This window comes from Culex pipiens, chromosome 1 (genome assembly GCF_016801865.2).
Source record: "Culex pipiens pallens isolate TS chromosome 1, TS_CPP_V2, whole genome shotgun sequence".
NCBI classification, from domain to species: Eukaryota; Metazoa; Arthropoda; class Insecta; order Diptera; family Culicidae; genus Culex; species Culex pipiens.
In genome coordinates this window covers 34,094,865-34,119,067 of record NC_068937.1, presented here as the reverse complement: position 1 = coordinate 34,119,067, position 24,203 = coordinate 34,094,865, and the positions used below count along the sequence as shown (strand labels likewise).

General features: G+C 33.5%; 1 protein-coding gene across 2 annotated transcripts in view; it reads left to right on the top strand.

Moving 5' to 3' along the window:
* Positions 1–24,203, top strand: part of LOC120428870 (cuticle protein 21.3) — a 56,590-nt gene that overhangs the window by 13,914 nt on the left and 18,473 nt on the right. The window contains exon 1 of one of the 2 annotated variants that reach the window (XM_039593996.2): positions 22,272–22,348. The exons of the other annotated variant lie outside the window; for it this stretch is intronic. Within the exon in view, the coding sequence (XP_039449930.1) occupies positions 22,337–22,348 (12 nt within the window). The 5' untranslated portion in view covers positions 22,272–22,336. Of the gene's footprint in view, positions 1–22,271; positions 22,349–24,203 lie in introns of those variants that run through there. 2 annotated transcript variants of the gene reach the window in all.

The following is a 24,203-nucleotide window of genomic DNA, read 5'->3' as shown; positions in this document are numbered from 1 at the left end:
CAGGTTACTATTATTATGTTTTCAGTTATGAGCAATGTAATTAGCTTATATCTGTTAGCCCATTCATCCAATTGAAATGTGGTCAAAGACAAACTTATGGGAAATTGGACGAGCTTTCCGGTAAAAATATTTTCGAGACTGAAAAATCCAGTCTGTCACATAGAAATTGCCAAAAACCATCAAAAAACCTATTTTTTCAACATTTTTATTTTTAAAACCGCTGTAACTTTACAAGGATTGGACTTAGGACAATGGTCAATATGGAGACTTTTCTGTAAAATTGTTTGGAGAATCGATTCCCGTATTCGGCTTTTAAAAATTTTGACGTTTAGAGCACTTAAAAAAAAACAGTTTCAGTAAATGATTTTTGTATTTTTTTAGGTGAGCTGCTCCATCCTGCATTTTTCGTGAGTCTTTTTGTAACATCTTAGGCTATTTTTACAAAAATTTTGAACGAAAAAAAATCGTGGGCTCACCTTAAAATTTGACTTTTAAACATTAAAATCAAAAAATCTCATGAAAATGTAGAGTTTATTTCTTTTCAGTGTATTTTTTTTCGGAAAGCCCGTCAAATTTCCTACAAGTTTGTCTTTGACCACTTTTTGATACGATGCAACACGGCTTCGAGATACAGCAATGTTTAAATTACGAAATACAAAAATATTTAAAACACGTACGCCCTTCTGAAATGTTATTATCGAGTGTAACTGGCTCCATATACACAAAAATGGCTTATATATGCATAGGATAACATGTCTACAAAGTTTCATTGAAATCGGAGAGGGTCGAGAAAAAAGTACCTAAAATAATCCTGTTTTGGGCTGGAGTTGCTCACAAGTCTCCATATAATTTTGAGGGCCTAGGCCAGCTGTGATAAAAAACGTTTATGTTAATGTATTAATTCTGTGTCTTGAGATGAGATTTTGCGATCGATTTGGAGTCTTTGTCAAAATTATATGTTATTTTTAGGACTTTTTGGAAAAATAAGCACGGGAATTTTTTTTTCAATTTAACTTTTTATCACTAAAACTTTCCTAAAAACGATCAGATTTTCAATTTTACAAATTTAAACTTATGCAAATTTTCAGATCTTTTCAAGAGAAGTATCTCAAAAAATATTATTTGGACCGAGCCACGTAGCCTAGTGGTAACGCTCCCGCCTAGTAAGCGGTAGATCGGGGTTCAAATCCCGGCTCGGACCAACACAACTGGTGATCTTTTCCCTTCTGGAATCGATTGCTTAGTAAAGGGAAGGTAGTGTATCGTCACAAACTGGACCTTATCACGACACCTTAGGGAGGCGACCTATGGAATGTTAACATTAACCTTAACATGTTAACATTAAGTTGAGAATGAAATTGCCACTGAATCCGCTTTGTAAATGCCGGCCCCGATACTCTTCTAGGGTGTTTTCCCTAAAATATGAAAAAAGGAAAATTATCTTTTTTTAAGCCTTTTTTAAAAATAATTAGACTACGAAAAAAAAAACGTGATTCGATTATCCGAAGTTTCAATTATCCGAATTGAAAATTTTACGAGGCCTTCGGATAATCGAGTCTGGACTGTGTATGTTATTATATGTTTTCGTCAGTTGTTTTTTTTTTATCAAAATTCAGAAATCGGGCTTCATCAATGAATCATGCACACTGGATATGTCTTGAGAGTATTCACCCGAAATTTCAGGCAATTTTGTCCATTTAATCTCGAGATATCATGGTACCTGTTAATCAACTCAGTGTTTCGAGAAAAACGCTCAGAATGTTTGATAGTTCGATTTGGGCATGGCAAAATTTTAAGCGTAAATCGGCTCTTACTCAGTTTAATCATGAAATATATATTATCTTCACGAAACAGTTAGAAGTTATTGAAAATTGTCTTTTTAGGACATTTAATAAACTCGACTTTGCTGAGATCGAAGCAAGCCGCGCGCGCGTCGTGACGTTTTGAAATTTTGCTCCGCGGATTTTTCCTTTCTCATTTTAATATTTTTAGTATTTTTTGTGAAATTTTAGTTAAAAATTTGAATAATCCGCGAAGCTGAGAGTCGGGTTTTGAATGCTGGATTGAAGAGCTACGGAATATCAAATTGGTGGTGGAGAAAGGTGTAGTTTCCGACTGATGAGCGTCGTCTTTGGCGTTGGAATTACGGTGGCAGCTTTGGGCACATCTTCGGTTTTCGGCTCGGAGTGTTTCTGGGGCTCAGGGTTTTTGTGCTGGAACACATCTAGGTTCCATAAAAGTGGAAATTGTGATTTTGTGAATTAGAGTTATTTGATGAAGCTTTGCCTCAACGCAAGGAAAACAGAAGAAAATTACCTCTACTAAGAAGCAGAGCCTTTAGAAGCTGTTGGTGGAAATTCTGGAGCGGTAGAGCGGCTGTTTTGGGTCGTGTTGTCCTATCCCGGTGAGCTCTTTCCATTTTGGGTCCTTATTTAGTGTTCATGTATTAATTACATAACAGAAAAAAAATATTTGAAGTTGCTGCTGTCAATGTCATGGCAACGTACTTTTTCCCTTAACTCATGGCTACCTTGTTATTCATTGAAATAATTATATCACTTTTCAGTGATTTTTTACGTTCCTAAATCTAATTTGTGCAAGAAATAGCTTAAGTTCTCTCTAAAATGACAGAGCATTTTAAGCCCACACTTAATTCAGCGCTGCTACACCCTTTCAAAGAAAAATATGCCTTTTTTTAATTTCATAGATTTTCTAAATTGAAAATGACATTTACACAATCAATATAGATTTAAGAATATTAGTGACAGTAGAAAAAAACATGATTACTTCGATTTGGTTTTTTTTATATTAAAATAAATATTAAAAATTAATCCAGAAACTGTATGCCGCTTGATGAATTCATCAAATATTTATGAATTAATTGAGGTATTGTAAATGTGTTTTATGTTTGATGATTTTTATGGTTTTAATAAAAAAATCTGTTCAAAGTTTCTGATTATAAAACTTTGAAAACTTCTGCGATTCCTTTTTGTAAATAATTTCTTTTCCTATCCATCTTTGTACTAATGAAGGACTAAAAAAATCTTCATTTTGCTTAAATTATTATATCCTTTTTGTATCTTATTATTTTATTAATTTTGATGATGATACTTGAGTATTTCAGTCTATTCTACTTAGGAATTAAGTATGCTGTCATATTTTTATATTTTTTTTTGTACCAAATGTTGATTTCCTCAATATGTTCATTCTCTATTATGTGCAAAACTATGCCTTCCTGCTTCATTTTATTTTATTTTTTGTTGTTTTTGATGCTGTTTTCTATCCATTTTAGCAACTCAAGAAAACAAGTTTGCAGATGTTTTTTCGGTGCACTAAGTTTTAGCAAGATTCGATGTTCAACAAAACATGAAGACTATTTCACTTGGTGAGAGCTTTCCATTTTAATACAGGCAACTCTTCATATATTCTAACATATTTACAATTCATTAAAGACCAACCACGCCAATCTTACTATATACGCGGTAGGGTGTTCCCTTGGTCGTTCGCTGTGAGTTGTGGATTGCCTGCTTCTCTAATGAAGGTTCGACTAGGGGGGCATGCTTATTAATTTCTCGTCGCTCCATACCCTCAGTGACGTGATGGGAGCAAGGGCGTCTATGCAAAGTGTCCCTACACCCGCTACAAATTTTCGGCGCTTGGGGAGGGGAAAGGGGTTTCTTTTTATTCTTCGCGCCGGTATTTGTAGCACTAAAATTCGTGCAAAAAAACTTATGCACGTGGGTGTACAGATTACGGAGTAAAAGATGATCGAATTGTTCACCTAGCGCTCACATGTGTTCCAGGACCAAGTTGCCTGCGGGTATGGGGATCATACATACATACATACATTTAATAAACTCGACTTTGCTTTAAGAAATGATTTTTATTTATTTTTTTGTACAGGGTTTCGATATATTGAAAAACAAAACGCATTTTTCAAACAATCATATCTCATAAAACAGATTTTGCACCATCACTCACACTAAAAAATATTAAAAAAAAAATCAAAATAAAAAAGGATTTTTGAGTTTTAAATCGTTAAATAAAAATTGGATTTTTTTCCGCATCCCTATTTTCTTCTGAAAAGTCCTAATCACAACCATCATCAGAAAATCCCTTCTCAAGATACATGATTTCATATGAAATTGTATGGAGACTTGTTAAAAAAACTAATTATGCAAAATGACTGTTTTTTTTTGCATAGGGAATGCATGGACAAAGTTTCATTCAAATCTTTTTTTTTTAATCACGAACAACATTGCTAAACTGTAGAAATCTACTCAGAGAGAAAGCTGTTGGAAATATACACAGCTTTTGAAAAATATTCAGGGGTGGCTTTCCCTCATAAAGTGTGCAATTTATTGAAAAGTCGGTTAAGGAATGTTCGCAAATTTGATTCAGTCTTTTTTAAATTTCACTTTTAGTAATAAAAAGTTAAATGAAAAATCAGTTTTTTTTCCATGTCACTTTTTTATTCCAAAAGGTCCTAATCATATTCTTTAACATTGCCGGAGACACCAAATCGATCAGAAAATCCCATCTGAATGTACAGGTTTTCATACATTTACGTACTCATTTTTTATGACCAGCCCGTAAAATTGTATTAAAAAACTAAGGATGCAAAGATGTTCCTTTTGACATAAGGAATGTATGGTCAAATTTTCATCCAAATAAAAAAAAAATACAAACCCAAGTAACATTTTTTTCCAGGAGTTCTACAAGAGCTCTTCAAGATAGCTACAGTATAGCAGTTTGGACCGCGGTAGGATAAAACTCTCTACAAGTACTCTTCCAAACTCCTGAAGAAGTTTTGAAGAGAATTTTATCCTACCGCGGTCCAAACTGCTATGCTGTAGCAATCTAGAAGAGCTCTTGTAGAACTCCTGGAAAAAAATGTTACTTGGGAAGAAAACTGGAGTTTTTTTTGAAAAGGTCCTATAAACAAAATTTTAAAATTTTGCTTCTTGGGTGTTTTTAGAACCGCCTTGAGTCAGGGGTATTCAAAAACACCTAAAAAGCATAAAGTAAAAATTTTGTTTATAGGACCTTTTCAAAAAAAACTCGAGAAAAGTCGATTTGCGAAATAATAGAGAAGTACTCTATATCACAGAATTACCTCAAGCTTCCAACCCAAAGTTTCCCATCGTACCCTGCCTCTTGGTGCTAATGACAGCAGGCTATGATCTCATACAAAACGGTACACCAACGGTACGATTTCGAGCAATAATGCTCCTGCGCTCAAACAAAATCTAGTTATTATTCCAACTACACGTCGTCGTTGCTCAGTCTGCGATCAGCAGAGAAGCGAGTCAGACGTGCGTCCCTCACAAACCAAAAAAGTGCTTAAAAAGTGCAAAAATGCCTCACGGCAAGAAAAAGAGGCGGTCCTCACCAGCAGGATCGGCAGATTTGAAGAAGCTGAAGAATGCCGAAGCGCTACCTGCAAAGCCAGGCAGTTTGAGCAAGGACGCTCAAAATTCGTCTGGAAACCAGTTCGCTACCCTCCCCGTGGACGTGAGCGAGAAGGAAGAATTTGAACGACGGGAAAAGTTGCCACCCATTTTTGTGAAAACATCGTCATCGGATTCGGTGCGAAAGTGGCTGACCGGGTTTATCAAATCTGGTGCTTTACGAGCTTCCATTCGCTTGTGAGTTGCGTTCTTGAAGTTGAACGGTGCGGGTCGCTGTCATCACGCCAGAATTTCGTTGCCATTTCCGTCTTTGTTGTCCCCCCGATTGCGTTTGTTTTTCTATCCGGGTGGTTTCGCGGAGTTTGACAGTTGCGTTCGGGAAGTTGAACGGTGCGGGTCGCGGTCATCACGCCAGAATTTCGTTGCCGTTTCCGTCTTTGTTGTCCCCCCGATTGCGTTTGTTTTTCTATCCGGGCGGTTTCGCGGAGTTTGACAGTTGCGTTCGGCAAGTTGAACTGTGCGGGTCGCTGTCATCACGCCAGAATTTCGTTGCCGTTTCCGTCTTTGTTGTCCCCCCGATTGCGTTTGTTTTTCTATCCGGGCGGTTTCGCGGAGTTTGACAGTTGCATTCGGGAAGTTGAACGGTGCGGGTCGCGGTCATCACGCCAGAATTTCGTTGCCGTTTCCGTCTTTGTTGTCCCCCCGATTGCGTTTGTTTTTCTATCCGGGCGGTTTCGCGGAGTTTGACAGTTGCGTTCGGCAAGTTGAACTGTGCGGGTCGCTGTCATCACGCCAGAATTTCGTTGCCGTTTCCGTCTTTGTTGTCCCCCCGATTGCGTTTGTTTTTCTATCCGGGCGGTTTCGCGGAGTTTGACAGTTGCGTTCGGGAAGTTGAACGGTGCGGGTCGCTGTCATCACGCCAGAATTTCGTTTCCATTTCCGTCTTTGTTGTCCCCCCGATTGCGTTTGTTTTTCTATCCGGGCGGTTTCGCGGAGTTTGACAGTTGCGTTCTTGAAGTTGAACGGTGCGGGTCGCTGTCATCACGCCAGAATTTCGTTGCCATTTCCGTCTTTGTTGTCCCCCCGATTGCGTTTGTTTTTCTATCCGGGTGGTTTCGCGGAGTTTGACAGTTGCGTTCGGGAAGTTGAACGGTGCGGGTCGCGGTCATCACGCCAGAATTTCGTTGCCGTTTCCGTCTTTGTTGTCCCCCCGATTGCGTTTGTTTTTCTATCCGGGCGGTTTCGCGGAGTTTGACAGTTGCGTTCTTGAAGTTGAACGGTGCGGGTCGCTGTCATCACGCCAGAATTTCGTTTCCATTTCCGTCTTTGTTGTCCCCCCGATTGCGTTTGTTTTTCTATCCGGGCGGTTTCGCGTTTTCGCTTTTTCGAATATTATTTGGTTTTATCTTTCCACAGCCGGCTGTCTAAGATTGAATCATTTAATCTAAATCAACACCAAATAACCGGGAATAGTCTCATCCGCATCATCCGACTGTTTGCCTTGAGAATTCATAATCCATCACACTATTAAACAAAATTTATTGATTTGGGTCGCATCATCATCCTCTATGATGAATCCTGGCCATTACCTTTACCCACTAACAAAATCCCAAGTAGAAGTAGTTTTTCCGGCACACGTGGGGGTGTGGATATCGTATAGAACCCACCCTTGGTAGCAACCTGTGCTAACTAACATTCCCGTCCCAATCCCCCGAGATCTACAAACTGACATGGCGGGCGCCGTTGGTGGCCAACGACTGTTACCTATTTGCTCCAGATCTAGTTTTGATGATCTTGATGTTTTATCTTTTCAGCGCATTCATACATGCTGTTGATAAGGGAAACACCATTAGATCGTTGAAGCGTATGACCGGTTGTATTGATAGAATATTACGGTCCTGTTCAGCAACGGAGAAGGACAACCATGGGTGGTCTCTCATGCTCATGCTCATGCTCTGGTGCTTTACGAGCTTCCATTCGCTTGTGTGCTGATGGACTCAAAATTCTGCTACCTACCAGAAAGGATTACAACTACGTTCGGGATTTCCTGAACAACACAAAGATTGAATACTACAGCCATGACGACCCAGGTAAACGCCCCATGAAACAGGTCCTCCGTGGCCTGTACGACATGGATGTGAGTGTGCTCAAAGAAGAGCTCAAAACTCTTAAGTTGAACGTGATCGAAGTCTTCAAGATGACGAGACACAACAAGGACATCAAGTATCGTGATCAACTGTACCTGGTTCATCTCGAGAAAGGATCGACTACGCCGTCTGAGCTGAAAGCAGTTCGGGCAATTTTCAACATCATCGTGACTTGGGAACGTTATCGTCCAGTGCACCGTGACGTGACGCAGTGTTCGAACTGCTTGCAGTTTGGACATGGTGGAAGGAACTGTTTCATCAAGAGTCGTTGTGCAACCTGCGGAGGTGAGCACAAAACACAAGCTTGCGAAACAATCAACGAGAACATCGAAGCGAAATGCTTCAATTGCGGCGGCGACCATTCTACCAAGAATCGAAGCTGCCCAAAACGTGCTGAGTTTGTAAAAATTCGGCAGCAAGCGACGACGAGGCACCAACCAAATCGTCGCAAAACACCACCAGCTTACACGGACGTGGATTTTCCTGCTTTGGCGTCACCTGGAGCAGGATCTGTTCGAGTGGTTCCAAATCTGCAGCCATTGCCGTTGAATCAGCGGCAAAGAGTTGCAGAGAATAAAACACCTCCAGGCTTCAGTCAGCAACCGAGGGAAAACCAACCAACATCAACGGATGAAGGCAGTAGTGACCTGTTTTCACCACAAGAACTTCTGAACATTTTCATCGAGATGACAACAACACTGCGTGGTTGCAAAACTCGTGCGGAACAAGTAAGAACGCTTGGAGGATTTATCTTAAAATACAGTTCGTAGTTTACTCGTTCTGATGATTTTGAATATTTCAATGAATTTACTTTTTAGTTTTAAGTCAGGATTAGTTGTTAAAGTATTTTTTTTTTCTTTTTTACCCAAATGTATTCGATTCAATGCAAAAATGTAAAACAATTTGAAGTAAATAAATGAATGTGAACAGTTAATAAGAAAACGAAAAATATAACAAAGATGAAGAGCATGTAGCCATACCACTTAGGGGTCGTGCATAAACCACGTGGCCTTTTTTTGAGAATTTTTGACCCCCCCCCCTCCCCCCTCATGGTTTTTCGTGGTTTCACGCCAAACCCCCCCCCCCCTATATGGCCACGTGGCTTTTTCCTCCCAGGTGAAAAAAAAAACAAAATTAGTTTATATTTCAAAAATGATCATCCACAAATGATATACCGTCAGTGGGGGGTGACTTTGGGTCAAAAAACGATATTACTGTTGTTATTTTAACACTATAAAAACCAAATTATATCGAAATAAACAATGTTGGGGAATGTTCTTGAATGATTTACCAACATTTTCCCAGAATATGGCTATAATAATAAAGTAAATGTTATCCGTTTTAAAATTGACCCAATCTCACCCCTTAGAGGGGGCGACATTGGGTCAAATAGAACCCATTTTAAGTGCTATAAGTGCTATAAGAAAATGTTTGTTTGTGCTGTAAAACCATTAAGGCCAATTTAAATTTAAAAAAAAAACAGAAATTCACTTAAATGTTTTTGAACATTTTTTACATTACAAAGTTTGCGGTAAATTTTTGGTAAATTGTAATGTTTCATGTTTTTTAAGTGCAAGAACTATCCATAAATCATTTGTGTAAACCAAGCATTTTAGAATTTTAAAATAAAAAAAAACATATAATAACAGTAGATCAATACTCTACGAAATCGGTATTTTTTTTTAATTTTAATTTTCGTATTTTTTAATCCGGCTGAATTTTTTTTGGTGCTTTCGGTATGCCCAAAGAAGCCATTTTGCATCATTTGTTTGTCCATATAATTTTCCATACAAATTTGGCAGCTGTCCATACAAAAATAATGTATGAAAATTATTTCTTGGTTTTGATGTATCTTTTGAAGGAATTTTTTGATCGATTCGGTGTCTTCGGCAAAGTTGTAGGTTAGCATAAGTACTGCACTGAAAAAAAATGATACAAGGTAAAAAAAATGTTGATTTTTAATTTAACTTTTTGTCACTAAAACTTGATTTGCAAGAAACATTATTTTTATTTTTTTATATGTTTAAGGAGACATAAACTTTTCAGAAATTTACAGGTTGTGCAAAAAATCTTTTACCGAGTTATGAATTTTTAAATCAATACTGATTTTTTTTCAAAAAATCAAAATATTGGTCGCAAAAAAATTTTAACTTCATTTTTCAATACAAAATCAAATTTGCAATCAAAAAGTACTCTAGTGAAATTTTGATAAAGTGCACCGTTTTCAAGTTAAAGCCCTTTTTAGGTAACTTTTTTGAAAATAGAAGCAGTTTTCATTATTTTTTTTTTTTAAATTAGTGCACATGTTTGCCTACTCTTGAAAAAAATATTTTTGAAAAGCTGAAAAAATCTCTATATTTTACTTTTTGAACTTTGTTGATACGACCTTTAGTTGCTGAGATATTGTCATGCAAAGATTTAGAAACAGGAAAATTGGTGTTTTCTAAGTCTCACCCAAATAACCCATCATATTCTAACGTCGATATCTCAGCAACTAATGGTCCGATTTACAATGTTAAAAAGTGAAACATTCGTGAAATTTTCCGATCTCTTCGATCAAAAAATTCCTTCAAAAGATACAGATTTTTGAATTTTCATACATCATTTTTGTATGGACAGCTGCCAAATTTGTATGGAAAATTATATGGACAAACTAATGATGAAAAATGGCTTCTTTGGGCATACCGAAGGCACCAAAAAAGTTTCAGCCAGATTAAAAAATACAAAAAAAACGAATGCTCAGTATAACAATTTATTGAAATGGTACAGAAAGTAAAAAAAAAATCTCTTAATAAAACAAGAAACTTAGTAAAGCATATGTATCCAAACAGTAACTTGGTTATAAACTGAAGGCCAAAATTATAAAATTGCAATGCAAAATAAATATGCCTTCGAATTTAAGCTTCTTTGTTATATAAACAGTATTCATGATTTAATTAAAATGCGCGTTTAAATATTTTCATAAAATCAAAATTATTGAATAAAAAAGTAAAAAGTTTTGTTTCAGGATTTTTTTTTAAATATTAAGGAAAATATCTAGTTATCAAAGCTCCTAGTTCATATTTATTTTATTCCAAAGATTCATGAAAAACTAAACTAAAGCAACTTTTCTTTTTAACACCTAAACTCCCAAGCTCGAGAAAAAGGGGGAATTTCCATACGAATTCCCCCTTTTTCTCGAGCTCTAGAGTTTAGGTGTTAATTAAGCATGATTGATATCATTGATTCAGTGTGTCCAAAAAAAGTCGAGTTATGTCATACAAAAGTTATGTGAAAATAATCGGAAAAACCTATTTCGTATCTTTGGCAAAGTTGTAGACAACGCGCTAAAAAATCATTCTTTTAGTCATGGACGGCCAAATTGTTTAATTTCACAAAACTCTTACTCTTACTTTAACTTGAATTTGCTATCGAAACGTAGTTTTGATCAACTTAAAAAATATTGAGTTAAAATTTGGAATTGATTTATCATTTTTTTTTCAACTGCTTAAATAGCTATCTGAAAGATCAGGAAATTATCTACGATTTATGATTTTTGATCCAAAAAATTAAATATAAGTTATTTTATCAATAAACGATATCCTTGAAATTATTAACACTGGGACGCCCAACGCATGTCCAACATACACGGATGCCCAAGCCTCCCTAAAAAGTTGGAACGGTAACTTCAACTCGCAGGTTTTCGGCCTTGTCTCCGCGGAATTTTGGGCGATTTTTTTTACAAGAGCAAAAGAAAGTTGGAACGACGTTTTTGATCGCATAAATTACAGATTTGATCAAATCGAGTTCTGCAAAGTTTTAGGATCATCTTGACATCCTTATAATTCACTCAAAAAAAATAAAAAGAAAAAAGAATTGACCCGGTTGGTTGAGTTCTATCCGAGAACCAGCGAGTTGAAATTAGCGTTTCATTTTTTAAGGAGTTGGGAGTTGAAATGTTAATTTATTGAACTTTAACGGCATTGTGTTGAAATTTGTTTCACAAATTGATATCGACATTTGAAAATCAAGTAACTCTTTACAACTTAAATTATTTTAATTTGTCTATATATTTGAGGTATGAAGTTGAAAATATTGGACATTTTCTCAGTTAAAAGAAAAATAAATATTTTCAGGAAAGGGCACCTTTGGCCCCTATTTTTTAAATTCTTCAAATTAATTAAGAAACCAAAAACAATGTTTGCTTGAAGTTCGTTTTTTTCTAAAAATCCTTACAGCAAAATGTTTGCCCATGTATCCCTTTGGCTCAAGAGATGGGCCCATTTAACCCATTCAGGCCTGAATTTTCAAAAAAAAATATTTTTTTAGTCAATGATGGGAAAATGATTCTTATGACCATACGAAAATTATAGGCTAGTTTTGGAAATTTTGATATTTGGGTCATATATGACCCATCAGGCTCGAAAGGGTTAAAATAAAAAAATAAAAATAAACCTACAACTTTGCCGAAGATACACGTTTACGAGTATTTACATGCACAGCTAATTGTTCTGGATAGTACTACGTGTATTTTATGAAATGTTATGTAATATAACAATCCGAATTATGTATCCCATGGATTAAGGAATACCTGTTAGACCAAAATATTCATCCAATTTTTTGGTGAATCTCAAATTAAGTATCGTTCGTTTTTTCGTGACTGGTTATTTTTTAATGTTTAACGTTCCACTTGCAAATGTAGTAGTGAAAATTAAATTTTGCGCGATAATCCTGAAATTGGGTTTTTGAGCTTCTTTTTACTAAAAAATCTAGCATGAGAGAGGAGAGACAAGATGTCTTGAGTTAGTTTTTAGTGTAAAAAGGAAATCTTTCGATAAAAATTCTTCGATCACTCATAGGACCGGTAATCACCGTAGCTAAGATCTAAAATTTTGAAAATTTCAGAGAATCTTTTAAAGACACTACATTTACAATACATATTAAGTATTTTGCCTTGTTACGAAAATCTTATATAATTGTCATTTTTAAGCTACACGATCAACATAAAAAGAAAATTTTGTTTACATTTTGGTACGCATTTTTTGGGAATATTAACTTTAGATACTGTCACTTTATTTTTTAACAGCTTTGAAACTATTGTAGCCTTCCTACAACAAGTATTAAAAAGTATAAAGTATTAAAAAGTGATCATTCAATAACAGGTTCAAAGTATTGATATGAATCTGCAGAAAAATAAAAATAAATATTGAATTGGAAAATAATGTGACATTGAAATATAAGTGATAATTCTAACCACAATAATTGTATGGTTTTAAAGTGTAACAAAAAATATATGCATATAAGTAAACGTAATAAGCGTATTTTTTTGTTTTTTTTTAAACAAAAGATTTTTTTTTTTGAAAGGCCACGTGGTCAGCCGTCGACCCCCCCCCTCCCCCCCATGGCCTTTCATGGTTTTTTTCGGTCGGATTTCGGACCCCCTCCCCCCCCTAAGGAGACCACGTGGTTTATGCACGACCCCTTAGAATGTAAATGAAATGTAATTATTATAAGAAAGTTCAATAAAGACATATTTAATTTCAAAAAAAAAAAAACGTCGTCGTTGCGCGAATTTATAATTCGATTTAGAACTCTGTGTTCTATGTGGGCTCAACTTTGCGCTAACCTTTACGTCTAGATTATCGTTATGGCTCGGCTGTGGAATGAGTTTGAAAATATCAACGACCATGTTTGCATGTTGCGAACGAAGTCAGAGCCATTTGCTTGATTAATAGGAACGCTGACTTTTAAGGTTCAAACACTATTGAGTAGAAACAACATTCCAAAAAGAGAATGCCAAAACTTCGAAAGAAAATCCATTTTCAAAACCCTTATCAATCTGCCATAAATCTAACGGAATGTAGTCCAGCCTTCGAATGTTCCGTTACTCGCTATACAGAGAGAACCCACCTCTATCATGTCCATTACGGGTTCAAAAATAATAAAAAAGCTGCACTTGGACTGAAACTGAAAGTGTGTTTCGCACATTTTGCATTCGGGGGACAACTCGTATCAAAAGCGGTGGACAACAGCAGTCTAAGTGCAGTATGTCACTGAGGTCTGCAGCCGTTGCAACTTAGTCTACTTGAGGGTAGGGGCTTATGCGCGCTGAATGGGACACACCACGCCCTACAAACGTCAGACGCACAACTCTTCAGAGCTTTTGAACACAGCCAAACGGAGGGAGCGGTTGTAAATTTTGTTTAAATTTAATATTTTTGTTTGAATCTAGCAGCACTAGCGCAATCTAGTGAGCAATTTACTAACTACAAACTAGCACAATAACAGTTCGATACAATTTCGACTACCAAACAAAAAGTTGACTGTCAATTGTCAAACTTCAGTTTAATCGTCGTTCGTTCTTAGTCATTTTGGTTATGCCTGTAACATTACCACTGTACCTTTTTTTGAATAAGCTTAGGTCGAACTAAAATGCATTTTTTTTAAAGATCAAAACTCATTTTAACCGCATTGTCTGTGGTCCAGTCCGCGAACGCGATCCTGACCCTTAACTCTGGGGGCACATACAGAGATTACGGCACTGCACACCAACAGCAAATCAGACAAGGGCGCGGTGTGTTAAGGGGTTGGCGCGGCGCTGCCGCAGCTGATGAATTATTAATCACGAGAAAAAGAGGGCAAAAAAGCGAGATAAGAAAAAAAAGTGCACGAAAACAAAAAAAAAGCAAACTTGCACAGAATGAAGTGGAAAAAGTGCAAGAAAACTGGAAGAGATTGTTGTGTGTGTGGCACTGAACTGAACAGAGTTGCATGTGGCCTCGTGAAATGCAATGCCACTGCTAAAAGTGTTGCATAACAAAACGCATAACCTGTAACTAGTCAATAGATCAGGATGGAGTGGGCAAGCTGAAAGGAAAGGGGGAGAAGTGAGGATGGAAGTGCAGAATCCGCTGGTTCTAGTCGTTAGGGCACGGAGAGAAATTTTGATTGGAGATATGGTTTGACATAGTAGTTTAGCTTTACGTAAATAAATTTATTAACACTTTCTGCATCATAATTTCAATTTTCAATGATTAACTAACCATTTTTATGGTTTCCCAAAATTTGTTGTTTTGCATGTACTTGTAGGAGCTTTAAAAAATGTAAAATTTCAAGTGTTTCCCTCTCCGCCTGCCTTCGAAATTTCCCGAAAAATTAGAGGGCAAAAATAATAATTATTGATTAAAGATGAAATTTTCACTGAAAAAAAAACTTGTAAAATCGATTGTAAACTATTTCAAATACATTGTATAATGCATGTTTATGTTTTTTGAATCAGCTTAAGACAATTTAAGCTTTAAGTTTTGTAAATTTTTGATAGAGCCTAGCTGGTATGCTGTTTAAAGCTTTTTGTAGTTCTTTCCGCCTATAAATTTTGAAAATCAGGCTATTAGTTTTAAATGTAGCGTAATAAAGAAGGTATCGAAATACAATTCAGAACAAGATAAACCATTTTAAAAAAATCCTATTTTTTTTTTCAATCTCAAACTTACGATAAGACTTTTTTTCTTGTGTTATTTTCTTTAAATTATGAAATTTGGTTGAACATATTCTATTTTAGACATTATATAAATAAAACTTAATGTTGCAACGAAAGTAAAATTTAATGTATTTCCACTGGATAGCTGTAAAACTATTTTCTCAACTTAAAAAAAATTGTATTGCATTTGTAATACTGGAACCTGTCGCCGGTTGAAAAATTCTATAATAAAGAATAAAAAAGGCTTTTGTTACGAAACTTTTTGCGAAAACCATTTTTTTGTGAACTGTTAAAGGCACAAATAAAAATGTCTTAAGATAATTGTTGATTTCAGTAAAATGGTGAACATTTGGTAGAAAATATATTAATACTTGCTTTCGATTCATAATAATACTTGCAATCAAAAATTACATTTATTGTCGATTAAAATATGGGGACAGTTTTCTGTAAATTATGTTTAAAATAAAATATACTTAGTCAAATTTTATGTTTTCAAATATTTTAGCAAAAAGAGATTTACCCGTAAAATTGAAAATGGAAAAATAAAAGTTAGATTGTTTTTAAATTTAACAGAAAATGGTAAAAAGGAGAGAGACAAAGTAGTAACAAAAATTGAATACCTTATTTATAAATTAAAACTTATATTTTTTAAATTTAAGTATTATTTACTGAAAACAATGAAAATTTAGTTTGCTTTAAAGAAAAATTCAAATAAGTGTTGGAGGTCGTAATGGGTTTTAAGATATATTGCAAACTAACCCGTTATTTTTTGTTTGTTAATTGTTCTTTTTTTCTGAGTGGTCCTAATCAAATCTTTAAACTTTGATTAGAAAATTCCTAAATTAGGATTTTGAAGCAAGCACTGATTTCATGATTTTAATATAGTTTGTCTTGCTTAAAATTTATTCCTAGTACAATTTGCTCAGATCTTAGCCTTGACTACGGTTTTTATTTTTTTTATTTCCCTTCATTTTTTTTTCTAAGACTAAAGTAGTAGTTTATGCAACAAGTTGCAAAAAGAGGATTTTTTCAGCACGAGTCGTACATTTATCCAACGAGGTTCAACGAGTTGGATAAATACGACGAGTGCTGAAAAAATCAAGTTTTGCAACGAGTTCCATACAAAATTTTTTGCAATTTCGAAAAACACCCATTGAGTGAAATTTTAAGTCGAATTTTCATGTATTTTGTCAATAAATCGTTTAAATAAAAAAATGTTGAAAAGTGTTACTTTTCGAAACAAGTGCTGAAAAGTTCAACTTTTCAGCACCCATTTCAGTGCTGAAAAGTAGAACTTTTCAGCATTTATTTTGAAAAGTGTTGCTATTCGATTCTGTTATTTTTGGTACAGAAAAGTAGGCTATTTCGTCGTTCAAGAATGACAGGAAAAGTAAGTAGTTTCACGACGGAATTGCAAAAAAGCTATTTTGAGTAAACAAAATTAAGAAAAAATGTTTTATTACAATATGGGTATCAAATGATCGAGATTGTTTCAAACATTTCGAAAGTAATAACATAATTTTTGGAAAATACTCAAAATTTTCACAAAACTACGTATTGTCCAAAAAAAGTCCAAATTTCAGTTTTTTTTAAATATTGGTATCGAGTAATCTGCATTTTTTCATACATTTCGAAGTTTTTACACATTTTTTCAAATACTGAAAAATTTCACAAAACTACGTATTTTCGGAAAACATACTCAAAATTTCAGTATTTTAAAATATAGGTACAATAATAACAATTGTTTTTTTCAAATATGTACTAAAATTTTTCACAAAACTACGTATTTTCGAAAAAAAAAACTATAAATTTAAGTTTTTCACAATATGGATATCAAATGATAGGGATTTTTTCTTACATTTCGAAAAAAAATGGAAAATGCTAAAAAAACATAAAACTACGTATTTTCGAAAAAAAACTTAAATATTCGGTTTTTTTTCAATATGCGTATGAAATAATTTGGTTTTTTTTATACATTTTGAAAGTTATAACACCCCTTTTTAATACCCATATTGTAAAAAACTTAAATTTTGAGTATTTTTTCAATAATACGTAGTTTTGTGAAAATTTTGAGTGTTTTCAAAAGTTTGTGCTATTGCTTTCGAAACATATAAAAAACCCAATCATTTGTTACCCATATTGTAACAAAACTGAAATTTTGAGTATTTTTTTCCGAAAATACGTAGTTTTGTGAAAATGTTGAGTATTTTCTAAAAACAATCTGTTATTACTTTCGAAATGTATCAAAAAACCCCATCATTGATACTCATATTGTCAAAACTGAAATTTGTATTATTTATCAAAAACACGTAGTTTTGTGAAAATTTTGATTAGTTTTTAAAATTTGTGTTATGACTTCAAAATGTATGAAAAAATTCCGATCATGTGATACCCATATTGTTAAAAACTGAAACTGGAGTGTTTTCTTTTTCCAAAAATACGAACTTTTGTGAATATTCGAGTATTTAAAAAAAAGATATTACTTTCGAAATGTATGAAACATACCCATATTGTAAAAAAAATTCCAAAAATACGAAGTTTTATGAAAATGCTGAGTGTTTTCATAAAAATTTGATGACATTCGAAATGTATGAACAAATTCAGATCATTTGATACCCATGTTGTAAAAAAATAGATTTTAAGTATTTTCTCGTATTTTCTCTATTTTTTTTTATTATATTTGAAATGTTTGAAAAAATCCCGATCATTTGATACCCATATTGCAATAACAAAAATTCTATAGATTTTTTTCGAGAAAAATTGCATTTTCAAAATACAGAAAAAATACGTAGTTTTGTGGAAATTTTCATGTAATTATAAATGCAATGGATGAGTGACACCATTCCGATTTCAAAACACTAATTTTTTTGAAGTTTGGATGATTTTTCATAGGATTATAGCCAAAATCCCATAAGCTCTGTGCTTCAGTTAAGCACTGGGCCGTGCTAAACTTCACAGTGCAAATCCGGGGCATGACTGTACACCACTGTTTCAGCTACTGACAACATTATATATATTTCCAAATCTTTTGCATTGTTATAAAGCAGCAATTTACGAGCAAAATCAATTATTTTCATTGATTTGACTATGTGACGTATGCGCCATTACCAAGAAAAGCATTTTAAATTATTTGTCTTTAGTACAACGAAATCACATTTTTTCATGATTTTGATAAAAAATGCTTATCTTAAATAGGAACTGCTTAATATTACATCTTTTCCTAAAAAGCGAAAACAAAAGTTTTCACTTAAACATGTTTTTCCCCTCCGTGCCTCACGTTTATAACCACTGCACTCGTGTGGCCGACATACACACGTGCTCACGAAACAGTGTACACACTGAATATGTCAAATGTATCCTGCATGCAGTCTGCACGCGAGAACCCCAGCCATCAGCTTCAGGCCCAGATCCCGCGGAGGGTCATTGGCGGCGGCGGCGGCGCCGAGACAAAGTGTGACCGCCAGGCTTCAATTGTGACCACACAAACAGCCACCGGCGGCAGCACTGCCGGTTGAGCCGTTCGCGAGTACATCTGGCAGATACGGGTTTGGACCCCTTCTGGGCAAAAACTCGGTGATGGTGCATGTTGCCCCCTGGAAAGGATGAACCGGGATGGTTGGTGTTGTGTTCAGTTGTCCCCGATTGTGAGAATCAAGATTTTCCGTGTACATTTGTCTTTTTGCCACATACCATACAAATGTTTAGTCTCAAAACAGTTTGACACAAATCCAATGAAATTGACTTTTTTTTTGTGTGAAATATCAAATGTCACAACATTCTTTTGACAGGTCAGCACAACCACAACAAGATAACGAATAACCACGATGTCATTGCTTTCCGGGAGTGAGCCAAATTCGTTGGTGTGATGTCCTTCGAGGTGGTCCTGCACCCGGGTCAGTACAATTCCCCCCTCCGCCCCCTGAAAATGGTCATGTAGTTGACAAACACACTACATTTTTTCAACCAATCAATGTCGTGTAGGTTGACGGTTGTTGTTGTTGGGTGTAGGATTTTTGGACAGAAAAACGATGCAACTGACCTTTTCCCTGTCATTTGGATTATTTTATTGTACCCCAATTGGACACATTCACCATGCGAGACATTAGATTTTTTGATTGAATTGGGTTGATTGGGCCATTGGTGAGCACAAAGCAAATTGAATCAGCCCAATTCATGATGACAAGGTTGAAATAAAATACGACTGAGCTGACATTTCAAAGCGGATTGAATGTAGTGAATTTCTAGGAATTGCTGGACAGACAAAATGAATTTTGAAATATCGATTTTTATTTGGTATCAGACTGATAATATCATGAAATGCCTAGTAAAAACTTTTATACTTTAAATACTTTCATGATTTTTCAAGTTTTCATGTTGTAATTCTTTATGAAAACATGAAACCCTAAATGCACAAAAAAACGTAAATATTCAAGATGAAAGTGTTTAATTTTTTTTGAAAGCTTTTTGAACCAGGCGCACGTTTTTACTATATCCAGACATATTTATTTTACAATCCGTCGAGCTCGATTGGAGTACTAAAGCAAAAAACAAAAACCAAAAAACAAAAAACAAAAAACAAAAAACAAAAAACAAAAAACAAAAAACAAAAAACAAAAAACAAAAAACAAAAAACAAAAAACAAAAAACAAAAAACAAAAAACAAAAAACAAAAAACAAAAAACAAAAAACAAAAAACAAAAAACAAAAAACAAAAAACAAAAAACAAAAAACAAAAAACAAAAAACAAAAAACAAAAAACAAAAAACAAAAAACAAAAAACAAAAAACAAAAAACAAAAAACAAAAAACAAAAAACAAAAAACAAAAAACAAAAAACAAAAAACAAAAAACAAAAACAAAAAACAAAAAACAAAAAACAAAAAACAAAAAACAAAAAACAAAAAACAAAAAACAAAAAACAAAAAACAAAAAACAAAAAACAAAAAACAAAAAACAAAAAACAAAAAACAAAAAACAAAAAACAAAAAACAAAAAACAAAAAACAAAAAACAAAAAACAAAAAACAAAAAACAAAAAACAAAAAACAAAAAACAAAAAACAAAAAACAAAAAACAAAAAACAAAAAACAAAAAACAAAAAACAAAAAACAAAAAACAAAAAACAAAAAACAAAAAACAAAAAACAAAAAACAAAAAACAAAAAACAAAAAACAAAAAACAAAAAACAAAAAACAAAAAACAAAAAACAAAAAACAAAAAACAAAAAACAAAAAACAAAAAACAAAAAACAAAAAACAAAAAACAAAAAACAAAAAACAAAAAACAAAAAACAAAAAACAAAAAACAAAAAACAAAAAACAAAAAACAAAAAACAAAAAACAAAAAACAAAAAACAAAAAACAAAAAACAAAAAACAAAAAACAAAAAACAAAAAACAAAAAACAAAAAACAAAAAACAAAAAACAAAAAACAAAAAACAAAAAACAAAAAACAAAAAACAAAAAACAAAAAACAAAAAACAAAAAACAAAAAACAAAAAACAAAAAACAAAAAACAAAAAACAAAAAACAAAAAACAAAAAAATGATTTTGATTTTGATCAAGTTTTTGAGGAAAAACTTTGACCCTTGAAATCCACAAATTCGAAACACTTTTTTCTTACGGATGTAAACAAACTTTGGTTCTTTCCATGAGTACATAATTTTTACATAATAATGACTTCACGCACTGAAACCAATGAAACTCAAGCTTAGTTATGTTTTATGAATGGTCTGATAATTTTTTTGTAAAAATATCAGTTAAATTCAGGTGTTCCATAATTGCGGGAGGCACAATAACATCCCAAAATTATGGAACAGGCAATTTTGAGACAGTGTTTTGCTGCTCTGAATGAAATAGTCTTGAAGTGAAGTTTTTTGTTCAAAAAGTACTACTTTTACTAGTGAAATAGCAAGAAAATGTCCAAATAAAGGTCTTAAAAATAGTAGGGTCGACAGAAAAGATGCATTTGGCATGCTATTGACAAATTATCACAAAAGTGTTCCGAATTTGTGGGTGTTCCGAATATGTGGGATGACTGTATTACAAAAAAGTTTCACGGATCGATCTGTACACTAAGTGGTCGATTCTATAGGCTAATAAACTATAACAACATCGATTTTGCCCTTCAAAGGGTTTGCCAGACTTATTCTGGAGCAACGCGAGAAAAGGGCCGATAAGCATTTTGACAATTTGAACTATTTTGCTCCTTCTCAAGCTTCAGGTAACTTTTTCTCAAAATTCGAAATGAGAAGCAATAGCTGACTTCCCCAGCTACCATATAACACTATGGGTTTTGTAAAATAGTTGCCTATTGCCTGAGAAATTACAAAATAGTTGCAGTTGTCCAAATGCTTATGCGCCCTTTTCAAATGTTACTTCAGAATTTATCAAAACTCTTTTCAAACATATAGATTTGTTTCATCCCGGGTAATAACAAAATTCATGCCATTTCAATAACAAATACTGTTAAAATAACAGAAAGTGTTATGGAATCTTCTCGAAAAATCCATTTTTGCATAAGAGTTTAATAACAGTTTATGTTATCATAACAAAATTTGTTATTGGTATGATTTTGGTTGAAAGGCAAAACAACTTTGGATTAACATAACAACTGTCATAAAAATCATAACGGTGAATAACAAAACTCTTAGTATTTTCAAATATCAAAAAGTTGTTTTTAAGTTATTTCCGTCTGCTCGGGATGGCAGAATTCCTAGACAACTTTCAGGAATCACACCTTTCGAACCGCGTAAATAGGTTTATATTTTGGTATTTTACCTCATTTGCTAAGATGGACGTAGCAAATCGATATTTAAAGGTAGATTTCAACCATAATTAACATTCAAAGTACATGTTATAATAACATACATTACATATCTATAAATGTTAAGTACCCAAGCAAAATCACTCACTAGTCACTAGCGACCAAGGTGCATAAATTCTAGCTTATGAACCATCTAAGATGATTTAAATTCCAAGGGTGTTGTATGCAGTTCTTTGCACGAGGGCCCACCAGAATCTGACTGCATCGGGCGGGCGTTGGCTTCAGGTCCAAACCAAAAAGGGTGCCAAGAAAAGAACGTAACTAAAGTGCCCAACCCGCCAAAACCAGAATCTTGTAACTTACGACGACGGGCGAATCTAAGCGAGCGACTTTTCACGAAGGTGACGACGACGACGCCTTTGCTGCGTCGTGAAATCAAATGCACTTTGGGCGGCGTACCTATAAAAGCCATTTGGCGGATCAGTTTAAGGTACAGTTCTTTGACAAAAGTGTAGTGCTCGTGTGTACTGGGAAAAAAGTTCTTCTAAATCAAAAAATGGCATTCAAGGTTTGTGGGTTACAAGTGTAGAATATTGTGGAAAATAAGTGCAAACGAGATAACAAAAACGAATCGTGTTAAGTGTACTGGGGCTGTTACAAAGAATTTATAATCTAGTGATTTTTAAAAAAATATAATAGTTTTAATTGAAGTTACTGCATTGAGTGATAAACATTGAAACATATCTTTAAAGAAATGTTGTGATATATTTCTATAAATTTATAAAAGTTTCGAAAAGAAGAAAATGTTCTTCTTTATTCTCATAGCTTATTTCATAATTAATATCGGCATAAATGAAAAATATGATTCAAGCTTGGTTTTATCGTTGCAAACTCAATATTAAAAATGAGTTAAAGTTAAATAAATCAATTTTTTGTATAAGAGGGTGATTGTGATCATGGTTACCAGGTCAAAATTGATAAAATCTGGCTAAATACCGATAAAAAATCTGGAAAAATCTGGGGGAGAGGAAAACATGAATAAGTTAAACAAAATGTTTTTAAATTAAGATTAAGTTGATTTGTTGTTCTCACAAAGGTTGAATTTTCATTTTCATAAAAATTAACATTTTCTCAATTTTTCGAATTTAATTAAAATCATTCATTTTTATCAAAAATTTATTCAAAAATGGCTGAGTATGAAAAATTTGGCAAAATCTGTCAAAATCTGGCATAGATTATCTTTATTCTGGCTGACATTTGAAAAATCGAGTATTCCCAGATTTATCGAGCCACCTGGCAACCCTGATTGTGATAATTATTTCGCAAAACGTGAAATAAATATGTAAAGTAAATAGAAGCTTGAAAGCATCAATAATATAAAATTTTGAATTGTTTGCCGTTTGTGCACTATAATTTTAAATGTTTTTTTCAAATACAGTCCAGACTCGATTATCCGAAGCCTCGATTATCCGAAGTTTTGATTATCCGAAGATTCGTATGGGACTTTGGATAATTGAATCAGGAACAAAAACATTTTTATTTCATTTTTGTCATTTTCGTTTTTTTTATATCAAATTCGAGTTCTGCGACACTATTTTTGTCAAATTTGAATAGTTTAATGCATTTTAAATAACAAAATTCAATTTTTCATTTTTTGCTCCGCCATATTGGCCGCCATCTTGAATTTAACAAATCTAAATCACTTTAGAGTAGTTATGGGGTTATACTAAAACTCGACCATAAAAAATAAGTAAGGTTTAATTATTTAAAAATTTCTAGACTTAATCTTTTCAATAGTTAAAATTTGTAAAAAAAAATTGTAAAAGCCTATGCTAATTCCAGCTGTGATTTGCACCCATAACTGTAATGATATAAATTTGATTATTGAAATAAAAATATCTAGCAAATAGAAAATTTTTAATTTGCAAAAAACTACTAATTTTGTTCAAAGGATTTGCTTTAAAAAACATTTTTCTGATGTATGTCAAATAAAAACTGCAACCAATAATGATGTCAAAATCATGTCAAAAAATGTCTTCATTTTACACCCTAACAAGCTATATTTCTTTAGAAAATACTTACCGTTAACTGTTTAATAGATAGAAAACCAAAATTAGTAAAAAACTAATATTTTGTGAATGCCCATGGATATTTTAGTTTCACGTGGTACCTGCTAATTTTTTGAAAGATATAAATTTGAATTAAGATATTTAGCAAATACAGGATTTAAATTTTTCTTAAGGCCGTTGCAAATATTTTTCAAAATTTATGTCGCCCCTTCAAAATCGGTCCGAAAAATCAGGGGGCGAAAAAAATATTTTTTTCAAAAAACTTCAAAATTTTTATGGAAAGAAAATTCTAATCAACTGAAAACAATCTAAAATGCATTTTCTTGCGTTTAAAATCATATTTTGCATGTCTGA